This window comes from Sebastes umbrosus, chromosome 11, assembly GCF_015220745.1.
Source record: "Sebastes umbrosus isolate fSebUmb1 chromosome 11, fSebUmb1.pri, whole genome shotgun sequence".
In the NCBI taxonomy this organism is placed as follows: domain Eukaryota; kingdom Metazoa; phylum Chordata; class Actinopteri; order Perciformes; family Sebastidae; genus Sebastes; species Sebastes umbrosus.
Window position 1 is genome coordinate 23,835,942 of NC_051279.1, and position 21,645 is coordinate 23,857,586.

Genomic DNA, 21,645 nt, shown 5'->3' on the forward strand with positions numbered 1-21,645 from the left:
TATGTTTGAGAGAATTTAGATGATGTTTCTAGGAAGTAACGGGGACACAGACTGCCACTATTATGCGTAACTGCCATAACTCATGCTTAGGGTGTCCTGTTTTCAGTTTATATGGGTCATTGTGCTCAAATTGTGCTGTACTGCGCAGACACAAAACTAATTTAGTTGCAATGGGATATAAATAGGAAAAAAGTTATTTGTGGGGCATACTGTACAGCTTATGTTTACTGAATGTCGTCTAGCTAAAAGCAAACAGTTTGTAAGCCTGCTAGCCTGGGATAGATAGGTAGATCTATGCCAGGTGGAGAAACAGGTCAACTAGGACAGCTGGAAACATCAGACCTGGCTTTTACTTCCCTAAATACTCTGATCAGGTAGCTAGAATATACTCCAGCCATCACTCTCAATAAAAATGGAAGTGCTCTTTTCCATCCTCTCTTCCTCAATCACCAAAGACTTGGTGCCTGCAGGGGTAATGAATGCAAATGTCTGAGGAGTAGCTCTGAGGCGATTACGAGAAATAGTGCTATTTATCATGGGGACAGCACTGCAGAATGAGATCACAACAAGGCAGAGCTGAGGGAGGATTTTTAAAGCCTCTGGCATGGTTTAATTTAGAATATGTATCACAAGACCTGGGACAAAACGTGAAGTCATGGGTCTTGCTTGTGATGATGACTGTGCAATTAAATTGATCAATCCTTTCACTTAGGATAAGTGAACATTTTGTCCATATACAAGACCCTTTTCATTTTTATAGTATGATCAATAGAGAAGTTGTTTGTCAGACCCTGTAGAAGCTTTATGCTTTCATATGGTGTCCCAGTAGTCACTGTTCAGGGAATGAAAATTTGCCATCCAGTAAATGTCCATCAAACTTTGTTGCGGACTTTTAAAACGACTCCATACACATGAAGACGGATGTAGTTGTCCGCTTTTTATGCACCCCAGGAGGAATTGTTCTGGCAGTCCCTCTGTTTAAATGCTGGATAGATACAGAATGGATTTGCAGCGAGTCAATAATGACAAGACAACTGCTTCCAATCAAAGAGTGGTTGCTTTAATCCTGTTTCTGACACCGCCAAAAAGGGCTTGTGCCTGTCAAAAGTGCTTACTGTTGGTGTAGCATTGACTCACATTTTCTTATTCTTTCGAATTTCACCTGATTCGACTGTTATCAGGTCATTAAATAGGCATTATCAGTCACTATAAGCACCATAGATATGGGTCGTTAGGGGCCTACTACGCCTACTATGTTGTAAAAATAAAAGTGAAACTTTAGAGTAACACATTCTAACAAGTAAAACTGAATGAAAAAATCACGTTTTGAACACAAACAAAAAGGCTTCTTTAGGTTTAGCCAACAAAACTACAACTTCTTTAGGTTTAGGCAACAAAAACAGTTATATTTGGACAACAAAACTACAACTTATTTAGGTTTAGGCAAAAAAACTACAAATTCTTTAGGTTTAGCCAACAAAACTACAACTTATTTAGGTTTATGCAACAAAAAAGTTAGATTTAGCCAACAAAACTAAAACTTCTTAAGGTTTAGGCAAAAAAAACTACAACTTCTTTAGGTTTAAGCAACAAAAACAGTTGGGTTTAGCCAACAAAACTACAACTTATTTAGGTTTAGGCAAAAAAAACTACAACTTAATTAGGTTTAGGTATTAAAACTTCAACTTCTTTAGGTTTAGGCACAAAAAAAACACTTGTTTAAGACAACTACACATTTGTTTGTTTCACATGCAAACTCCGGTCTCCTGGGTGAAAATCCTGTGTTTTGAGTCCCATCCATCTTCACCAACTTCCACCCCTTATGGAGTTTCATACTGTCTATACTACAGCGCCTGACTTCCGCTTCTGCTCCTGTCATAATTACTACGGTCGCTAGAGGTCGCTGTTGTTTTCTTTTATACCTTCTTTTGGTGATCTACCATGTAAAAAGATGATAAAACCTACTAGTGGGTAGTAGGCCCCTATTAACCCACATCTATGGGGCTTATAGCGACTGATAACGCCTATTTAATAGCCTGACAACGGTGTAATCGGCTGTGCGTGAACACCTCCATAAAAAAGACAGCATGAAGCACTGGCAAGTGACACAGAGGGTTGCCAATAGTGAGGCCTAGAGGGACACTAAGTATGTCAGAAGTCAATAGAGTCGACAGAGAGAGGGGAGAACACAGAGAGAGACAGACAGGGCGGTATGACGTCGCACGAGATGGGAAACAAAGGGAAAAAAAGAGAAAAGAGGAGATTTGTAAATTGTACACGGAGGTGAGGTTGTTATTCAGGCTCACTGAGGTGTGAAAGGAATAGAGAAACAGCTGTAGCACTATAATAAGAACACATACAATACTTATATTCTGTCAAGGTTTATTACAACCTTAAGCAGATTACAAATCAAACAACGGCACACACAGACAGTCGCACGCATTTTCTTGTTTGTACAGCATGCATTCATCCTTGGGCTGTCTCCAGGTAGTGTTTTTATGTGTGCATTCCATCTACTACAGTATATTATTGTTTCTGCTTTTACTGCACACGCATGTTGAAGCACTAAAAGTGTAATTTCAGAAATGTGTGTGGTGTGATGTGTAGCAGTGCAGTATTGTGAGAGCACAGATGTATGCAGAGGACAGTAGTCCAGTATACAGCATTGAAACTGCTTTGATTGTGTCCTTTACTGGTCTCACAAACAACATGCACACTCACTGGGCTTGCATGCTAGTGCTGTTTGTCTTGCGCCTTCGCTGCTCCCACACTGTACTAAATAAGAGTCATGTTTAGGGGGGGTTAGATTTGTTGCACTGAATGGTGTCGACATGATTTACAGAGCTTTCTGTTCTCTCTGCTCTCTGCATGATGAGTTGTTAATCTAAAATACATATTTAAGTGTCATCCCTGAGGTTTTGTTGTGTCATGCTCATTTATGACTTTATTTATACGCATCACATTGTGTTCAAGAGTTAAAATTGAGGTTTGAGAGTATGGAAATATTGGTAGTAATGTGCTGAAAGATTAAAAATAAAAGCACTCATTGTGCTTTAACAGTGAAAATATTCAATACATAATTCATTTCACAGTTACTTTGTAGTAGCACGGTGCTTGTCGAGCCGTCTCCAGTGCTCACATGTGTGTTTGAGCAGGAGAATTTTGTGTTTTAGAAGAAGGGATCATGGCTAGTGTTGAAATGATTAGTTGATTAACAAAATAGTCTATAAATATAAAATTAATCAACAATTTTGATTCGCAAATAATCATTTAAGTCAAGCAATAATACTAAACATTCTTTATATCTGGCTTTTCTCTGTTTTTATAGCTTTGTAAATTGTATGATTTGGAGTATGGGACTGTTGGTCGGACAAAACAAACTATTTGATGACATCAGCTAGTGCCTTGGGAACTTGTGATGGGCATTGTTCACTATTTTTGTACATTTTATTGACTAAATGAATGATTAATAAAGACAGATTAATGAAGTTATGAAAGTCATCATTTGCTGCAGACATTATCATGGCCTTAACTTATAAAGAAAGTAGCCTATTTGAAGCTGGTAAAGTGACTCCATAAATTGCTGCTTCGGTTAAACAAATTGCAGGAACATATAATAACAGTTCTTCAGAGGCGGGACGGCATTGTTTTGTCTGAAGGCGCCACACTGCACAGTGCACCATGAGATTAGTTTTTGTTTCCTACCCTTCCCATTTGTTATGACTTATTCATACCCTTTTTTTCGCTGTGCTTAGGGGTTATATCCAGGTCGAGGGGTTGCGGTAGGAGCAAAGTGTTATTTTTACTGTAAGCCACACTGTAACAACAATATGAGAAACCCGATGAAAGTTGAGCTCACCACAGTCCCCAGGCCCCCTGCCAGCTCCGGCTGAAGGTCACATAGCTGGAGTCGAGTAGAGACTGCTAGATGTGGCTTTATATCTGAGGGGAGGGATGAAACCACTGAGTGTTTGTATGTAAAAGATAGGGAAATAAATAAATGAAAGGGATATACAGTTGAAGAGAAAGAAAAATGGAGCGAGAGGCAGAACAAGAGAGAGAAGTGAGAGAGAGAGCTCTAAGTTGTTTATCTTATCGCCCTGTTGCACCGGGGCAACGTACGCTTGCTGTTATTCTAGTCGGGGTTGTCACACAGGGGATGTGACAAACAACCTGCTTGTAACAACAGCCCATCATATAGACTAGGCTAAACACTTGTATTGCCCACAACAATATGCAGGGCAATGACAGCCTGAGATGCCTTCACACTAGGGGGGTCACAACATGGCATCTTTGCATGGCAGATACATGATGAGAGTAGATAGTGTAAGCAGATAAAAAACAAACTATGGCTATAGAGCTAAAAGATGAATTGCTCATTTGAGTCTCTTGGGTGAAATAGCCAAATAATCCTAATTTTAGATTAACATTAAACTCTGAGTAGTTTAGTAAAGGTTGAGTGTTCTAGACCGCTCAGTATTTTATGTTTTGAGAGCTGCAATTTGAAACAAACTCCCAGGTGATTTGGATATTTGTGATTTTGTAAGAGTCTCAAACCCAAAAGACTGGGTGTGTCTTCTCTGTTAAACAAAGCTGGTTCAAGATCAAAACACAAACTTGTAACAACACCACAAAACAGAAGAGCCTGTTGGTATTACTGCAAACGTCCGGCTGTAGACCCCTAAAGCTTTGTTTATGCTATAGCACGAGACACCGTGGCATGGGCCTCCGTAGATGGAGCACGCGCTACGAGCATACACAGAGGTGTTTATGCACTGTCCGTTGCAATGTGCTCCAAAACACCAGGACGGCATACAAACAAAATATTGCGTGGATAAGCGAGAAGTCAACAAGTGATACTGGAAAGGAAAGTATAAGCTGCCTGGCAACAGTAGTAAACACTAAACGCTGATGTACGTACCGCCAAACATTGCATTTGTGTACTGAAATTATTACTGTTGTTTATCTCCAAGTCAAAATTATTTTCTGTCTCTCGGTGCTGTCCCTGTGGTCTCTCAATGAACAGTTGTCGAGATGTCTGTACAGGCCATTCTTCCCTTAAAGGCATCCAGTAATCCGGCACGTAGTTACAAAAATTCGGAGGTGCATGACCAAGCGCCGCGCACCACGCGAAATCCGCAATGACATTATGTTCTGACACGCACACCTCACGCCAGCTCCACTTCGCGAGCATAAACCAAGCTTAAGCCATTATTGGTAGACATTCAGGGCTAGAGGTTTTCCTGGAAGACACCGATGTTACTTTTCTCAGAGTGAGATATCGGTCCTGTGTTGTGCTGAAGTGAATCCACTAGAGGATCTGCAATAATCTGTGCCCTGCTTTCTGCCCGGGTTCTGTTAAGTTTCACCAAAAAGCTGATAAAGTGGCACATCCCTCTCTCCAAAGGGAGCACTATTCTTAGTGCCCTGCAAAGGGTGTCAGTCAGACTGATACACAGTGAAACACAGGTCAGAACACAGGCACACATCTAAATACACAAAGTTACAAATGTACGCCTGCATAGACTCCCACAGGGATACACACACACACACACACACACACGGCTAACACACACGCCCTCTAACTCGAGCACAGTGATGACTAAACCAATCCACGTTCACACTTCCTCTGTTTCTGCACTGTTCCCAAAAGCTCCCCGCATTCCAAGCCGGTCCAAGTCGGGCCAAACTGAGCCAAACCAGGCTGAGCAGTGTGACAAATGCCTCCCAGTTCTCTCTTTTCACTCAAACTCATAGTGAGGTTCACATACTGGGCTCTGACCCAGAACTGAAGTATTGAAAGAGCCATCTGAAAGCCATCACAGTCACATGCACTGTAAATCTCCGTCTATAGCGGACACTAAAATCTAAAAGGGCTTACATTTATACAGCTGTGATTACAAATATATAATAAGCATGCATTTGTTGCATCTGTATAATGAAAGATTGCTGAGTGCTGGGTGCATATCATTGCTATAAAATGCATTTCATAGTGCTCTGAATCTTTGGATCTTACAGTATCTTATCCTTGCTTGCTGCTGGAATGCATGTTATTAGGGTTCGTGCTGAGCCGGTCAGCACAACAGCCAGGGGAATTGTAGTATTTCTGCAGTATTTTGTAGCAGTCTTGCTCCGTTCTGCCATACAGCCTAGCTTGTAATTGCTCTGGGTTTGAGGTTACGAGGTTATGAGCCAGAGGATTGGCATCATGCGGCGTGCCAGGCTGTGCAGATGCACCATGTACAGTCTAGCCTGTGGTCTAAAGGATTGGAAGCAAAGGGATTGGCACAATGCACTGAGGCCGTCTGTTCAGTCGCGCCGCGGAGAGACGACACAAATATGCAGTTGTGTTCATTTTGGGGGTTATGAGTTGTAGGTGAAGAAGTTGGTTGTGTTTATCTTCGCACATGCTACAATTTTGGTCGGGGGTTTATGAACTTTTTCCATTCTGATCTAAACTTAGTGCTTTCATTCCCTCTTGCATCTCATTAAAGGCCTCTAGAAACAAGTCTGTAAACCAGTTTGGGTCCTAAAGGACGCCGGATGTTTTCAGTCTGTGGTGTGAAGAATTGGTACAAGGCACGAACACAATCTGTTCTGTATTCAGATCAGCATGTGAGTGTTTTCAGTCTGGAGTTAGGAGGGCAAAAGGAAATGGATTGGCACACTTTCTGTGTTTTGTCGTTTGGTGCTGCCTCTGTAACGTAGCGACGTGAATTTAAGGATTGAGGGCACAATTCTTTTGGGGAGTCCAGAAGAGGGGCCGAGTGAATCCGCCTCTTGCTCTCTGTCTGTTTTTGCTTTCCAAATTCACACAGAGCAACAGGAGTGAAAATGTACTCACTGCTCCAGCTGCATGTGGAATATTTCCACAATGACTTTGGACTCAAGCTTTGTAAAAACAGACTGAGAACTGATTTTAAAACAGAGCTTACAGCTGTTCAGTCCCACGTCATTTTGTGTCTTCAAGTTGAATCCAAGCTACAATTTTGTCTTCACCTCTGTATTCTGTGGTTGTGTGTTTTGACCAGAATATCACTGCTAAACCAAAAGAGTTAACTGATGTTTGAGCTGCATGAAAGCACACAATTGACCCTTCCTAAGTCCAGCCTCTTTTCGCTCTGTGCTCCAATAACAGTTGAGCAGGCTTGGAACCCGGCAGAACCTCGGTCAACTTTCCCCTTTCCTGTTGGGTTATACATGTACTTAGATGCTACGTCTGTTTAGAGGTAACATTACTATGTAAGTCACATTACATTGGTGTCATACAGATGTCAACAACATAAAGTAAATAGATTGTATTTAGGATCAAATATACCCTTGTCCAGTCTAGAAAACGATAGATATGTTCATTAGATTGTAAATTGTTGTGTATATATATACAGTGTATTTATATATATATACACTGTATATATATACACATACAACATATATTTATTTTTACAGGAGCTATAACCCCATAATTTATTATATCTTCAACTGTGCAATACTGACTTAACAGTGCAATAATTTAGTGCAATAATTCAGCTGTGCAATAATCTGGTTTACTCTAGCATTAACACTGCATTTATTTATACAGAACATTTGAACTATATTCTTAATTTTACACTATTCTTGATTTTTTATAAATGCATGCATTTATATTATTTGCTTAGATCGTATTTTTCAGCATTATTATTTGCACTGTTGTTACCTCCGCCAAGGCCGAAGGCCTAGGGAGGAGGTGATGTTTTCACCGGCGTTGCTTTGTTGGTTTGCTTGTTTGTTTGTCTGTGGCCAGGATTACTCCAAAAGTTTGCAATGGATTTTTATGAAATTTTTCTCGAGGGGTGGAGTGTGGCACAATGAACAATCCATCAGATTTTGGTGGCGATCTTGATCATGATCCAGACGCGTTGATGACGCGTGACCCCGCCCCCTTCCTTCTGAGAGCAGAGAGATACGTGTGTGGATGTGTGGCGAGACTCCGAGGTGCGGGAGCGGCTGGCCGTCCGCGGTGACAAAGAAAAAAGTGGTAGATGACGGGATGACAGACAACGTAGTGTAACGTTATACAGACATAACAAGGCTGCTGAATGAGAGAGGCATCCGCCGATACGTTACACGGAAACACACCGTGTTAATAATAAGCCGACCACCTCACGGTACTGTCAGCTGTGAGCTGTGATCCTTTTTTAAAGTCACGCACCTTGGCGGAGGTATGCGCTTTCCGAGTTCCATTCTAGTTATATATATTTCTTATTTATATTTTCTCATGATTTCTCTATTTTTATATATTTATATTTATATTCTAGAACAGGAGCAAAACGTAACTTCTAAAACGTAAATACGTAAATACGTAAATACGTAAATACGTAAATTCTGATATTTATTTCCTTGCCGGAGAGAGGAAAGTTCGTCCCGAAGTGGATGCTGTCTTTATACCCTCCACCTTAAAGAAGGGTGCTTCATTGAGCTGTGAGTGTGACTAGGGTGTAAGTGCCAGATTGGAATTGGGCCAGAGAGTATAAGTGCACATGTGAATGCCCAGGGTTGTTGTCATGAATGACAGACTGTCATCCGCCACTCCTGCATTGTTGCCTAAATGATCCACGACCTGTCATGTGTGCAGTTGATCTCCTCATCTCGCAGCCATCACCTTGTATTTCCTGTTACTATGTAGATATGCAAGGACAGATGTGTCACAGTGAGCACTGGAAATAAATGACTTTCTACTTTTCCTCTTCATGTCCCTGCTTTGAATTCTAGCTTTAAAAAAAAAATAATGATTACTCACCTTATTTCTTGGACGAACGCTATGCATTTCGTCTCATTTTACAGGGCACTGAGTGCAGGCTGCCAGTAAAATGGATTGCTCTCATTATGAATGTGTTATGAACAAGCAGTCTGTGATTGAAAAGCTTTATTTCATGCTCGGCAGACTTGTAAATGAGGGGTCGGGTGTAGTGAAGAGAGGAGATTGTCGTGTGTGCGCGTGTGTTCTGGTGTGTTGGTGTGTGTAGCGAGAGGCGATGATGGGATTTCATGAATCACAGTGTGTAGGGTGATACTTTATCTCTGTTGGATATTGTATACTTTATTGCTGCATATAAACATGACGAAAATTAGGAAAGGCTCCGTGGTTGTATGTGTACTTGCGGCATTGTGCTTTTTTTACTGTGTTGACCTCATAAGTAATGGGCCAAGCAACTTACTCTTCACCGACAGCTGTTTATATGCTGCTGCTTTTTTATGATCATACACTACAGCGCTGTATGTGGAATTCTCCAACCTGATCTTCAACATCCAGCTTTCCAGCATTAAGATGTGCAGCTTGTATGACAGATACATATGTTTCTAGCCTACTGCAGCCTTCCACATAAAACCCAAAGTACATGTATGGCCAGCCTTTCTGCCCGACTCTCTAATGTGGTACCGACTGCAGTTCTAGCAGGGCTGCAGCATTATAATAGAGGTCAGTGTTGGCTCTGTGCCAGTGCCAGTATCTTACGTAAACCACCACAGTGAGGAATGTGTCTGGGCACACTTCACAGGAAACACACGTGCTAACACACAAAGTGCAAAAGGAGTATTGTTTCTTGCTGCTCGGGGCGCTGTAGTGCTGATGTTCAATGCACACGGTGAAACACTCTTTGAAGTCTGCGGCTGCGGTTGAAAAGTAAAATACAATCACGTCCTAATGTCTTTTCTTAACCGCTTTTCCTTAACCTCGATGCAAAACGTCATGAGGTGAAGGAAAGATGTGAAGGAGAATTCAGAAGGACTTAGGAAAAGACGACCGCGGTGTTGAAAGAATCTGACTGCACTTACACTAGGATCCGTTATGATGATGCGATGGCGGCGGTGGTGTTATTGACGTGGTTCTGCCGTGGTGAAACTACAATGTTATGAAGATGGACTACAAAAGCCTCTACTTCCCCCTCCATGCATTTTTAAATAGCTCCTTCAGTGACAGGCTGCCTCACCCACAGTGTGTGAAAGAGAGATACCGCAGCTCCTTCCTACATCAACATATAATAAAGGATTATCTAACAACCGGTGAAAAATATAACTTCATTACCAAGGTTGGTATTGACATAAAAAAAGAATAACCTATAGGCTACCACAAAAGATTATATGATAAATATTGAGTTATTTTTTTGAGTTATGGTGAAGGAGTAGAACCATTAAACATATATTTCTTCCTACTCCTTATCTTGCGTAGCATTTATTTACGTTGATTATTTGCTTATTGACAGTTTGCTATATGTTCACTGTTCATTTTATTTCTTATTCTTTTCTTTTTTTTCTTTTTTTGGCATTTTTCAAGCCTTTATTTATAGGACAGAGGAAAGTCTAAAAATAGATGTCACTGTCCACTCATATTTATCTACATGAACCCCAATAATATGCAAGATGAGCATATCGTTTGTTTTCATGAACGGCAGAATGGTGCGTCGCTTTAAATGTTGCGGCCGCAATGAATTGTGGAGCAGCATTATCTCCTTTCCTTTCGTAAAGGATGGTCCAGTGTATCCTATGCTAAAGGAGATAGGAAAGGAAGCATTGAAGCACCTTTCCTTAGCATTTAGAGAATTCCAACAGCTCCTATCCGGGTCATTTCACTCAGTTAAGAACCTTCCTAAGCAAAAAAAGACTTTTCGACCACAGCCTATGTCTCTGTTTTCAACATCTTACCATCCTCAGTCCTCTTACCTTGCTGGATATGGAGGGATGAGAAACAGGTGCAGCAGGTTATAAAGAGACAGTCAGCAACAAGAGAGAGAGATCATATGAGTGTGGATTGCGAGGGACTCACTCAGCTGTTTAGTGTCTCTCTCTACCGTCGGATGAAACCATTATTGCTACCTCAGTGCCCTCTCGTCTCAGCAGGTTGCGACATTATCCGTGAGTCAGTTTGTGTTCAGTCCGGCCACTTCCCACAGTGAGCTAATGCGCTGTCATCCAGGCCTGACCGCTACTCCTAACTCCCTCAGACCGTGGATGAAATCGATATTACAGGAGCCATTAAAACCTGTAGGAGTTATTTAGCCGTCTCTCTCTCTGTCTTTCTGCAGTCTCCTCTGTCTTCTGTGTTATTATCTGCAGTTTTTATCTGTCCCCATATTCTTCCCTTCTTCGCTGTCTCGCTTGACTCATTATCAGCCCTTGCGTCTCTCTTCCTGTCGTTTCGTACCACACACTTTGTCTTTGTCCCTCTCCATTTCAGTCTGCCTTTCATCCATTCATCTTTTTTTATCTATCATCTCTCTGTCTTTACTTTGCATTCTGTCACATCTCGTTTTCTGCTCCTTCGTATCCTCAGGTTGTAACTCATTGGGGACCTGGAAGGAGCAGTCATAGGTTTAATGATGCTCATGTTGAAAAATGTCTTAATTTTACAGTTTTGCTCCGTGCTTGTATCAAGCTGTGAGCTGAAAAATATTCTAATTTTGAGAGCAAATACTCGACTTTGACAAATCACTGGCTCCTGCTGCAGATTACGGCTTTACTGTAGTTTAAAATGAATTTAGAATCATGAGTGACTTTTATTTGAGGGCATTGGGTTTGTGTATGTGTGTGTGTGTGTATGAGTGCATGATTAAGCACTCGGTCTAGCCACTATCTAATTAGCTCATTTCCATTCGTAGTCGGTGTGATTAAATGTTTATATTATAACTGTCAAAGCAGCACAGTGTTTATGTAAAGTTGTTGCTGTTTCCTCTACAGTATTTGTCTTTCTTTTTGAATCCTAAGCTGTGTTTACCAAAACAGAGCTTGAAAATATGTCTCATATTTTTATGTTTTTTTCCCCCGGACGGCATTCTTTATGATTATGGTTTCCTGTTCCTTAATGTTGCTCGTATGCTTATGTAAGGGAGTATATTTTGTGTGTGTGTGTGTGTAAATGTGAGAGATGACTCACAGCTAGAATGAACGATATCTGATGACATCACCAGCTAACTGCATCTGCAGAGGCACTGCCCCCCCACACACACACACCTCCTCACTCACATGCTCTCATATATTCAGTGGCCATAGCTGTCAGTATCATGGCTGGTGTGTACAGTATTTGTTACTAACTGCTGCAGCATTACAGCTTTCAGCTGAGAGATTATTGTGCTTTCCAGTGCTTTGGTTTCTTTCTGCATTTCCATTTTGCTGCGTTATTATAATGAAATTAATCCTGAATACTATTTTTATTTATTTTATTTGCCAATCATAAAGTTAGCTATTGTTGCATTGATAGAGATTTTGTAACGTTAACCTAATAAGAATACATTGTATTTGAATAAAAACCCTTTAACAGTCATTATCAGATATGTTATACTGTGGAAATCATGAAAATATGATATGATATTTGACTGTATCATACATCTCTACATTATGCTGTTCAGTGGACCATTTAAGTCAGTTGTCTTCATGACTGACTGCTCTCACACACCAATGAAATACAGTCAGTTGGTGTGTGTGTGTGTGTGTGTGTGTGTGTGTGTTAAATTGCTCCATCTTGCTTCCTGGTATTAACCAGTGTGCCATCTGTTGCGGTGGTGAGGCAAAAGAGTTGACATTTGAAGAACATACCATAACAGACCAGACAAGACCACGGTGGAAAATCTCAAGCATAGCAGGTTAGGCTTTAGGGCTGCAACAATAACGAATTATCGTGATCAAAAAGGATCAGTATGTCTACAGAATTTAAAAAAAACAATGCAAATTATGTCGCTTTTGTGAAGCTATAAAAAGACAGATAATTGAAACATACATTTTTACTTTAATGCGCAGACAGTCTAATTGCATATGAACTAATGACAATACCATTGCTAGACTTTCCATAATGTTTCAGTAGTAATCAGACACTTAAAGTCACTCATACATGTTCCTCATTTTGGTCCATTGATGCCCACACACTAATTGAATTTACTACATTATGTGTAAGTGCCATTTTTATGAAATGCAGCTGAACAGAATGGTATTGTCCAAGGTTAACGTCCATGCTGAGAGAGAGGCGAAATCTTTCCCCTTCTGGTGTCATTGGATCTCATTTTGGGGAAAATATGTACGGTAGTCAACAGAAGGAGACAAATTATTTTTTGATCCCGTTTGAATTGTGCCATGAATTACACATATGGTGTTTGTCAATTTAAAAGATAATTTTGCAAGTCAAGAAAGTCACAGTTTGTTGTAGTAACATTTAGTTTTGTATGGAACCGCTCTTCCACAATGAGGGAAAAAGTAATAAAAGAGGTGAAAATCACTACAGGCCATGTTGAGAGCTGGACCTATGCGAAAGGAGAGTCAGTTTTGTAAGAATTAGCATGCAGGACTGGCTCTTCAAGGTTTCATTGAGCGTTAAATGAGTGTAATGTCAGCTAGCTAATGTCAGTTTCATGACTTTTGGGTGTTTAGTCTTTCTAATTATGTATTTTCACAGCCTTGTATTTCAACAGTTTTAAGACAAACTGTGACTTTCTTGACTTGCAAAATTATGTTTTAAATTGACAAAAAATGTATGTGTAATTCATGGCACAATTCAAACGGGATCAAAAAATGATGTCTCTTGCCGTTGACTACCGTACCCTTTGTTCTGAAGTAAGGTCCCATGGTGGTCCACCAGAAGGGGAGAGACTTTGCCTCTATTATATAATGATGTTGTCTTTTATACAGTATTTCAAATAGCGTTGATTGCTTTGTTAAAGCTTTCTTTTCCCTCACTGGCTGCAGACAACGATATGTTTGCGAGACTTGATTGAGGTCATCTGGATTAAAACAGGCAGTTTGCCAGGTCAATGAAACTTGAAGCATTATCAGCAAACACTGACCAACTCAGCACCTACTATATATATCACATGCTGCTGGCCACATTGGTGTGAAAATGAAAACAAAGATTAAGATCGGTGTACCTGTTGTTACTCGTTGCGTTGCATTTGTCTTACTGTTTGGATTTTGGTAGCAATCCTCCTGCCTCGCTGACCTCTCTGTTTTTCTCTGTGTTTCAGGGTTTCATCGCAATGAGGATATGAAGGCCATCGATGTGCTTCCCATCCTCAAGGAGAAGGTCGCCTTTCTCTCAGGTCAGATATATACCATACTCATAAAACTGCCATTCATACTTTTTTTTAATGGAAGAAGAGCCATTGTAGCTATCGTATCCCTATATTGCTGTAGAGACCTTGCATGGTTGTTGTTGTGTTTGCACGCTGCTGCATATATGAATATATCAGAAGCGACAAATGCATCAAGTGAGGTGAAGTCATCAAGCTCATTTAGACGAAAACTGAGAATTCCATCTCATACAGTATGCTCAATTAAAGTCATACTCTACAAGACTTTGTGGCTCTGTGGCTTCAAAGACATGATAGTTTCAAATGGGAAGACATACTATACGTCCCTTAAATGTCACAGCACGGCAGCTTGGGTATGAAAATTCAAGCTTATCTTTCTATCATTTCTACTTGTTCGTTAATTAAGTGCACCCACTTATTTCTCTGAACTGCGTCTGACTTCTCATGGTGTTGACCTGACCTTTACCCCATTAGTGGTGACTGCATGGGTGACTGCCATGATTGTGAGTGAGACTGAGTGTTTTTCTCTGTTCATTTAGAGTCAGTGTTGTTTGTTTCTGCAGTCTGACTGAAAGGTTATTACTAGTCTTGTCATCATGAGACTCATTTGACCCCTGACTCTTCAATTTGACTCAGTACAGCCATGACTTATTCCCAGATGGTAGCTGCTGTCATCTCTGAGAACTACTGCACTCACTTTACAGCTTTTTTCTTTTTTCTTTTATATAGTCCTATGTGAACGTTGTATACTCAGATCACACTAAGCAGCAGAAGGTAAAACATATTAAATTAAATTAAATTAAATTAAATTAAATTAAATTAAATTAAATTAAATTAAATTAAATTAAATTAAATTAAGATATAATTTCAGTCTGTTAATTTATTCAGCTTAATATAATAGTTCAATGTTCTGTGTGGAGTCCTGACTTTATGTGTTTCCTGATGCTCGAGCCTATCACCTGATTGTGCAAAGCAGGAAAACACCCTGGACAAGTTGCTTGTCAATCACATTGGTGATACAGCAACAACGAATTTAACACCTGGAGAACTTTTTTTATTGACGCCACTCTTCTCTCACCTTTTGCGTTTTGAGTTAGCTCTGCTACAGCTGTGCTACAGTATATGAGCTTTATTTACATAGGAAGTAGCTGTTATTTAATGACTTTTCTTTTATCCAAAGGTGGCAGAGACAGACGCGGAGGTCCCGTTCTCACCTTCCCAGCACGGAGCAACCATGACAGAATACGACCCGAAGACCTGCGCAGGCTCATAGCTTACCTGGCTACTATTCCCAGGTAGGAAACATTTACTTACAAACACAAAAGATTTCAGTGGAGGATTCATGCTTCATGCACACACACACACACACTCTCATGCACATGCACTGACTTACAGACCCTATTCTCGATCCTGGGTTAATTTGAACCAGACTCGTCCTCTTGGCCTCTCATGCTGTCACACTCACACACATCTCATTGCTTTCTTTGTGGCAGACTTTCCCACCTTGCTTTGATTTAAAACGCTGAAGCATAACCTGAGGCTACAAAGAGCCGGGATGGTTTTATTTTGGATTCTCTGTGAAGATTCAACCCCCCCTCCCTTCCTCTTTTTCTGCCTCTCATTTCCTCCCAACTCTCTAGAAAAAGCTACTACTCCTTTTATGTAGGTTACCACTCGTTCCTTTTTAGTAGCTCTCCTCTCTCTCACTCTGCTATTGATGATGTCTACAGTAGTTAGAGTGTCAGATCCAATTAAACAATGTAGATTGCAGCTTCTTTCTTCCCTTTAAGTCTTAAAAATATGTTGGCTTTTCTTCCCTGTTTCCCTGTTTGCAGGAAGCATGCAGCCACAGGATGTTCTTGCAGGGTTGAACTGCATTGCGCTCTGTAGTTGTGTGCACGCTGACATTCAAGTCTAGAAGCACCTTTCCTTCACATTTAACTCTTAGCTCCAGGCTCTTCTCTTTGGAGTCAGTTGTGATTAGCTTGGAGGGAAAGCTTCACTCTTCTGTTCTCCTGCTTCTGATCCCTCCCTGCACTGCATACACTTTCTAGTGCTTTACAGGTTGAATGTTTTAAGTCTTTTTCACAGAAGAGTATGGAGATTTGTCTTGAGGCGAGAGGTGGTCCAGATTAGTTACTGCGAAAAATGGGTCCAGGTTTCTTCATGGCTTTCTGGGATGTGCGAGGCAAAGTTAAAAGTAGTCACGGTCTGCGTATATATTTCAGTCAGCAGTTGTCAGTGTGACGCAGATGTTCATGTAGTGTAGATAGTTTGCAATTCTGTATTGAAGCAGCAGTGGGTAGAAATGGAGAAAATATGATTAAAAAAAGTTATTTTTATAAAATGGTTACTGACTATATCCTGACAGTAGTGCATGAGACAGGTAATCTGAAAAAAAATCCTGTGCCTCTGTGTCCTCCAGTGCTTCTAATGGCATCTGCAAGATTTCACAGATCGGAGGAAAACAACCAATCAGAGCCGAGTTGGAGTCTGCCGTCTTTGAGCAGCTGTCAGTTACTCGCAAAATCAGACCAAATGGTCAAACTAGGCAGCGCTGATCAAATATGAATCAATATTCTGTTACTGTAATGCCTATTTCTCTCCTCAAATGTTTTCAAAGAAACATCTTGTAGTGTACCGTTTAGCTGTAAAATGACAAAGTTTGTGACCCGGCAGCCATGTTGAGATCTGTTGAAGAAATACCAAGCACCGCCCACCAGCCACAGCACAGCCAATAGGAACGCTCTCTCTTGAAATGACTTGTGATCGGCCAAAGTCTCCTGTCATGGGCTAGATTTTTTTTAAAGCCTGAAAACAGAGCCATGAGCAGGTGCAAAAGTCTACTTTTCTCTGAATTACAATATGCTGAAAGGTTATTATGGAATTTTTGCCCAGTGATGCTAAAAATGTTCTGCCTACTGAAGCTTTTACGTTCAAGAACAAGCTATTAATCAGGTACAAAATCTTTTCACATCTTTTCAAAGGTGCATAAAAACTCAAAAGATGGGTCGGATCAAGTCTAAATAATGTAAATGAAAGGTCACAAGTTAGTTGGTGTTCAGTTTGGAGTGCACACTAAGATGAATAAAACAATTCCATGTTAAAAATGTATTCTGTATGTCCCATACTAATAGAATGTATTAAAACCGTATTCAAAAGTTTTATTTTTAGTGCTTCTCTCTGAAAATATTTTGTGGCGTAGTAGCAGTAACTGACAAGTAGCTTGCTCTGAATCAGGGCATACTGGTTTCAGTTGTTGTATTTATACTCTCAGGCCTCCAAAAGGCTCAGCTCTTTAGGAACTGTGTTAAGAGGTGAGACTAGAGCGGAGAAAACATCTGCCTGTCTGCATCTGTCAGTTTGAGGCTCAGAAGGAACCAAGTGTCAGTAACTCAGAAGGAGGTCAGCTTGATTTCTCTTTCTCCTGTCTAAATATTTCTTCTGTCTTTCCCCTTTTTCTGTTACATCAGCTTCTCTCTCTCTCTCTCTCTCTCTCTCTCTCTCCTCTCCCTCCTCTACGCTCTGTTTTTCTCTACCCATTTGGCCGTCGATCTGTTTTCAGAGAGTGAGGTCAGAGTGAGTTAGAGCAGGAGGGCCTGCGTCTGTTTCTGTCTCCTAGCTAGACACATTCAGATTAAAGCCTTTAACACTGAGAAACAACCTTTTATGGACTTATACAGCAGCAAGACTCCTGGTAAGCAGCAGTGGAAATTTCAACGCTTGAATGTTTTAACTATTTTTTTCCCTCTCCAGATGCTCTGGAGAGTCGAATGGGATCTTTTGACTTTAAATCTTTTTTGGCAGTTCGATTTTTGTTGTGTGGCTTTATAGTGTTTCTATTTCTGTGACATGGGCAGTGACAATGGTGTGACTCAATAGGTTTGTTCAGTCTCAAATCGATCACATCTGATTGTCCTTTTGTTGTCACTTGTTGACACTCTCTCCTAAGCTGCCCTAATGGTTTCATGTCCGTGTAATAACATCAGTATATCTTCTCATGTGTTCATTTGCTAACCTCTTTATTTATGCTTTTTTTTGCAGTGAGGAGGTGGCCCGACATGGCTTCACAGTCATTGTGGACATGCGTGGTTCTAAGTGGGACAGCATCAAGCCTCTGCTGAAGATCCTCCAGGAGTCGTTCCCGTCTTGTATCCACGTCGCCCTCATCATCAAGCCAGATAACTTCTGGCAGAAGCAGAGAACCAACTTTGGCAGCTCCAAGTTTGAATTTGAGGTCAGTGACACTCTTTATCTACTTCTAATACAGAAAACAAATTATGTTAACATTTCTAGCCTGGTTTTATTGTTGTGGACGTTGTACATGAACCATTATATAGTCTCTTTTGAGCATACAGGTATATGATTGTTTATTGTTTTTTGTACAAGAGATGGAGATATTGGTAGTGCTCATTATATCAACATATTATTTTATTAAGATTAACAATGTAGGCTTTTAGAGTTAGTTCAGAATAGCCATCCGTCTTAATTTATCAGCTCTAATTGGACTGCTGCTCGGTGACAGTGGCACTGTTCTGTCCCGTGTGGGCATGTGGTGGTGGTATATTTAGTCCTGACCCAGTTACTATGGGAACAGGATATATAGGACATGGCCAAGCATTTCATCCCAACAGTAGTGAGTTGGGTTTGGACAAGCCACTAGTTGTTTTTTTAATGATGTCAAACTTGTATTGTCTTTGAGTAGGCACAATACTAACCAGTAGAACACTGGTTTTAGTCTCTGGCTGCAAAGTTCTAGATGAGGAAAGTGATCAAGATCTCCTCTTCCTCATCAAGTACTGTTGAGTTTTCACAACTGCTGCTCATTATCCAAAAGCACAAGAGGGTGTTTTTATTGCACAACTTCCTGCTGCTAACTTGTGTGCAGCTTCACCCCTCCAACTACAACTACTCTTAGTGTGTCTTAGTTTGCTTGCAGTTTAAAAGAAGCTAAAAATGCATTCAAGTTATTATAGCACGTATACCACAGACTCCAACCCCAAACCTGACCGTTTATTTTTCATCGTGTTTCCTTTGCTCTAGTGAAGCTCAGCAGAGTCTGTTTTTTTACTTCCTAAGAGTTTAGATCCGTGTATTTCCATCTTATTAACGATAACATGGAAGCTGCTTAAAATGTCTGGAATGTTGTTTTCTTTCCGTTCACCCCACCTATCTAAACAGTAGACATGTGGAGCCACTGACTCTGCACATTCCTGTCATTATCTAAGTTAACATTTGATTAGTTTGAAGTATTGAGATGATGATGATGACTGTGATGATGATTAAATTGTGGTGGTCTTTCCCTCTCTTTGCCTGCATTCACCCCTCTTTCACTTCTTCTGTCTCTTTTTTGTCATTTCCGACTTCTTTTGTCCCGTCCCCCAGACGGTGATGGTCTCCTTAGATGGTTTATCCAAGATTGTGGACTCATCGCAGCTGACAGCTGACTTTGAGGGCAGCTTAGAGTACAACCATGATGACTGGATTGAGGTTTGGATACTTTCTCTTATTGTTCTAGTCATCTGTGCTTTAAAAGTCACACAGAAAGACACCGGCCTTTGACTTACGACTTTTTGTGTTGAATTAACCCTCTGAGACGATCCCAACCGACTTTACTGTCTTTCAGAGGTTGTAACTGGTTCAGTTTTGGAGCTAGAGTGAAGGTACTGATATCAAATAAAACTAGAAAACCTACAGGAATCCATCGGTACCAATCATGTCATACTAGCTTGTCGGGAAGGAGGCTAAATAACGCTCCAAATTTGAGATAAACTGGCATGGCCATTTTCAAAGGGGTCACTTGACCTCTGACCTCAAGGTATGTGAATGAAAATGGGTTCTATGGTTACCCACAAGTCTCCCCTTTACAGACATCCCCACTTTATGATAATCACATGCAGTTTTGTTAGTCCCCACAGTAGCTATTTCATTGTAGTGAAACCATTATTTGAAATTTGACCTCACTGTATAAAATGACCTGTGGTGACCTCTAGGATAATCACAGCCTCATGAAACTTTACAAACACAAACTAGAGACCTAGAGCATTCAGCGGATGGATGGCTTTCCTAGGTAGATTGACAATAAGGGGGTTTCTGAGCAGTTTACACAACAGAAGTGTTCTGCATCTAATCACCGAAAAATGCAATTCTTGCAGAAATCTCCAAATGTCAAAAGTTTTTAATGCCAAATTATTCTATGGTGATCCTCAAGGTCTTGGTGTCTTAATGTGGTATTTTGGAGGCATTATTTATCATTTTTAGCAATTTTGATTGGTAAAGCGTGGTTAAATTTAGCACCAAATCTGTGTAACAAATGGTGTCAACCCAAATATTGCTGCTACAACTTATGAGACATAGCAGAGCATGGGGATGGCCATCATATACTCCCATCATAATGTTCTAAGCCTTGATACACTTTTACAATTTATTTTATATAATGAATTAATTCATGTTTATTTCAGATTTATGACTTGAACATCTCAAATTAATCTTCAGGTTCCCAGCTTTCAAATGATGTTCATCAATTATATGTGCCATATAATGCAGACCTGCTATCTCCCCCCAAAGACCCCCTGTACCCCCCTAAAAAAAGACAAAAATGTGGGTCTCAGAGGGTTAAGAAAACAGCGCTGCTCTTCTCAGCAGGACTTTTTAACCAGGTCTTGTCTTTTACCAAGACTTTATTAGTTGAAATTCAGTAATATTTGCATTTTGGGAAATGCAGGTGACATTTACCTTTCATTCCAGGTGCGGCTGTCGTTCGAGACCTTCGCCAGCGATGCAGCGCGTGCACTGGCACGCCTCGAGGAGCTCCAGGAAACCTTGTCCCTGCGTGATCTCCCGCGGGACCTGGAGGGGGCTCGGCGGCTCATGGAAGAACATGCGGGGCTGAAGAAAAGGGCCACCAAGGCGTCGGTGGAGGAGCTGGATGCGCAGGGACGGAGGCTACTACAAAGGCTACAGTTACAAAATACAGGAGGTGGAAGTAGCAGTGAGAGCGGGTACGGTAACCGCAGTGGCGGAGCTAGTGGGGATTCCAACGACCATCATCACGGCTTCCACGTGCATGCAGACGCACACAACCTAGTGGCTAAAGTGACGGGTACGTTGGATAAGCTGCATGGGACGCGCCAGAATCTGCAGCAGCTGTGGCACATGAGGAAACTGAAGCTGGACCAGTGTTTCCAGTTGCGTCTTTTCGAACAGGACGCAGAGAAGGTCAGTGAACTATTCTATTCTCCTTGCTATTTACATGATGGTTGAAATATGAAGATTTGAATTGGTTCCTCACTGCCTCCTCATATCTTGCTCTTTGGTGCTTCTATGTTAATATGTGCCAATTTATTTCTTGATTACATACAAGTATTTCAGGACGCACAGGAGCTAATCTGATGCGTGAGCATGCATGCATGTCAGTCTTAGCCAGGTATTTAAAAACATCCAATCCAGACATTTAAGTCCTCAGATCAACATTCATCCTCATGTATCCCAGATTAGCGATGCTGTGAATGTATATGGTATCGGTGGACTGAATCTACTGGCCAGTGTGATATACAATATCTTAATAATATAAATTCTCATGATTTGAACCTGTGGATTT

The 21,645-nt window shown here is 40.8% G+C and overlaps 1 protein-coding gene across 5 annotated transcripts in view; it reads left to right on the plus strand.

Annotated features, from left to right (window-relative positions):
- The window catches only part of triob (trio Rho guanine nucleotide exchange factor b), a 128,180-nt gene that overhangs the window by 34,871 nt on the left and 71,664 nt on the right, over positions 1-21,645 (plus strand). For 4 of the 5 annotated variants that reach the window (XM_037784436.1, XM_037784432.1, XM_037784433.1 and 1 more), the window contains exons 3-7: positions 13,980-14,054; positions 15,226-15,340; positions 18,090-18,282; positions 19,431-19,535; positions 20,793-21,263. In XM_037784436.1, coding sequence (XP_037640364.1) covers positions 13,980-14,054; positions 15,226-15,340; positions 18,090-18,282; positions 19,431-19,535; positions 20,793-21,263 — 959 coding nt within the window. Of the gene's footprint in view, positions 1-13,979; positions 14,055-15,225; positions 15,341-17,596; positions 17,743-18,089; positions 18,283-19,430; positions 19,536-20,792; positions 21,264-21,645 lie in introns of those variants that run through there. The other variant, XM_037784435.1, reaches the window with a different exon arrangement.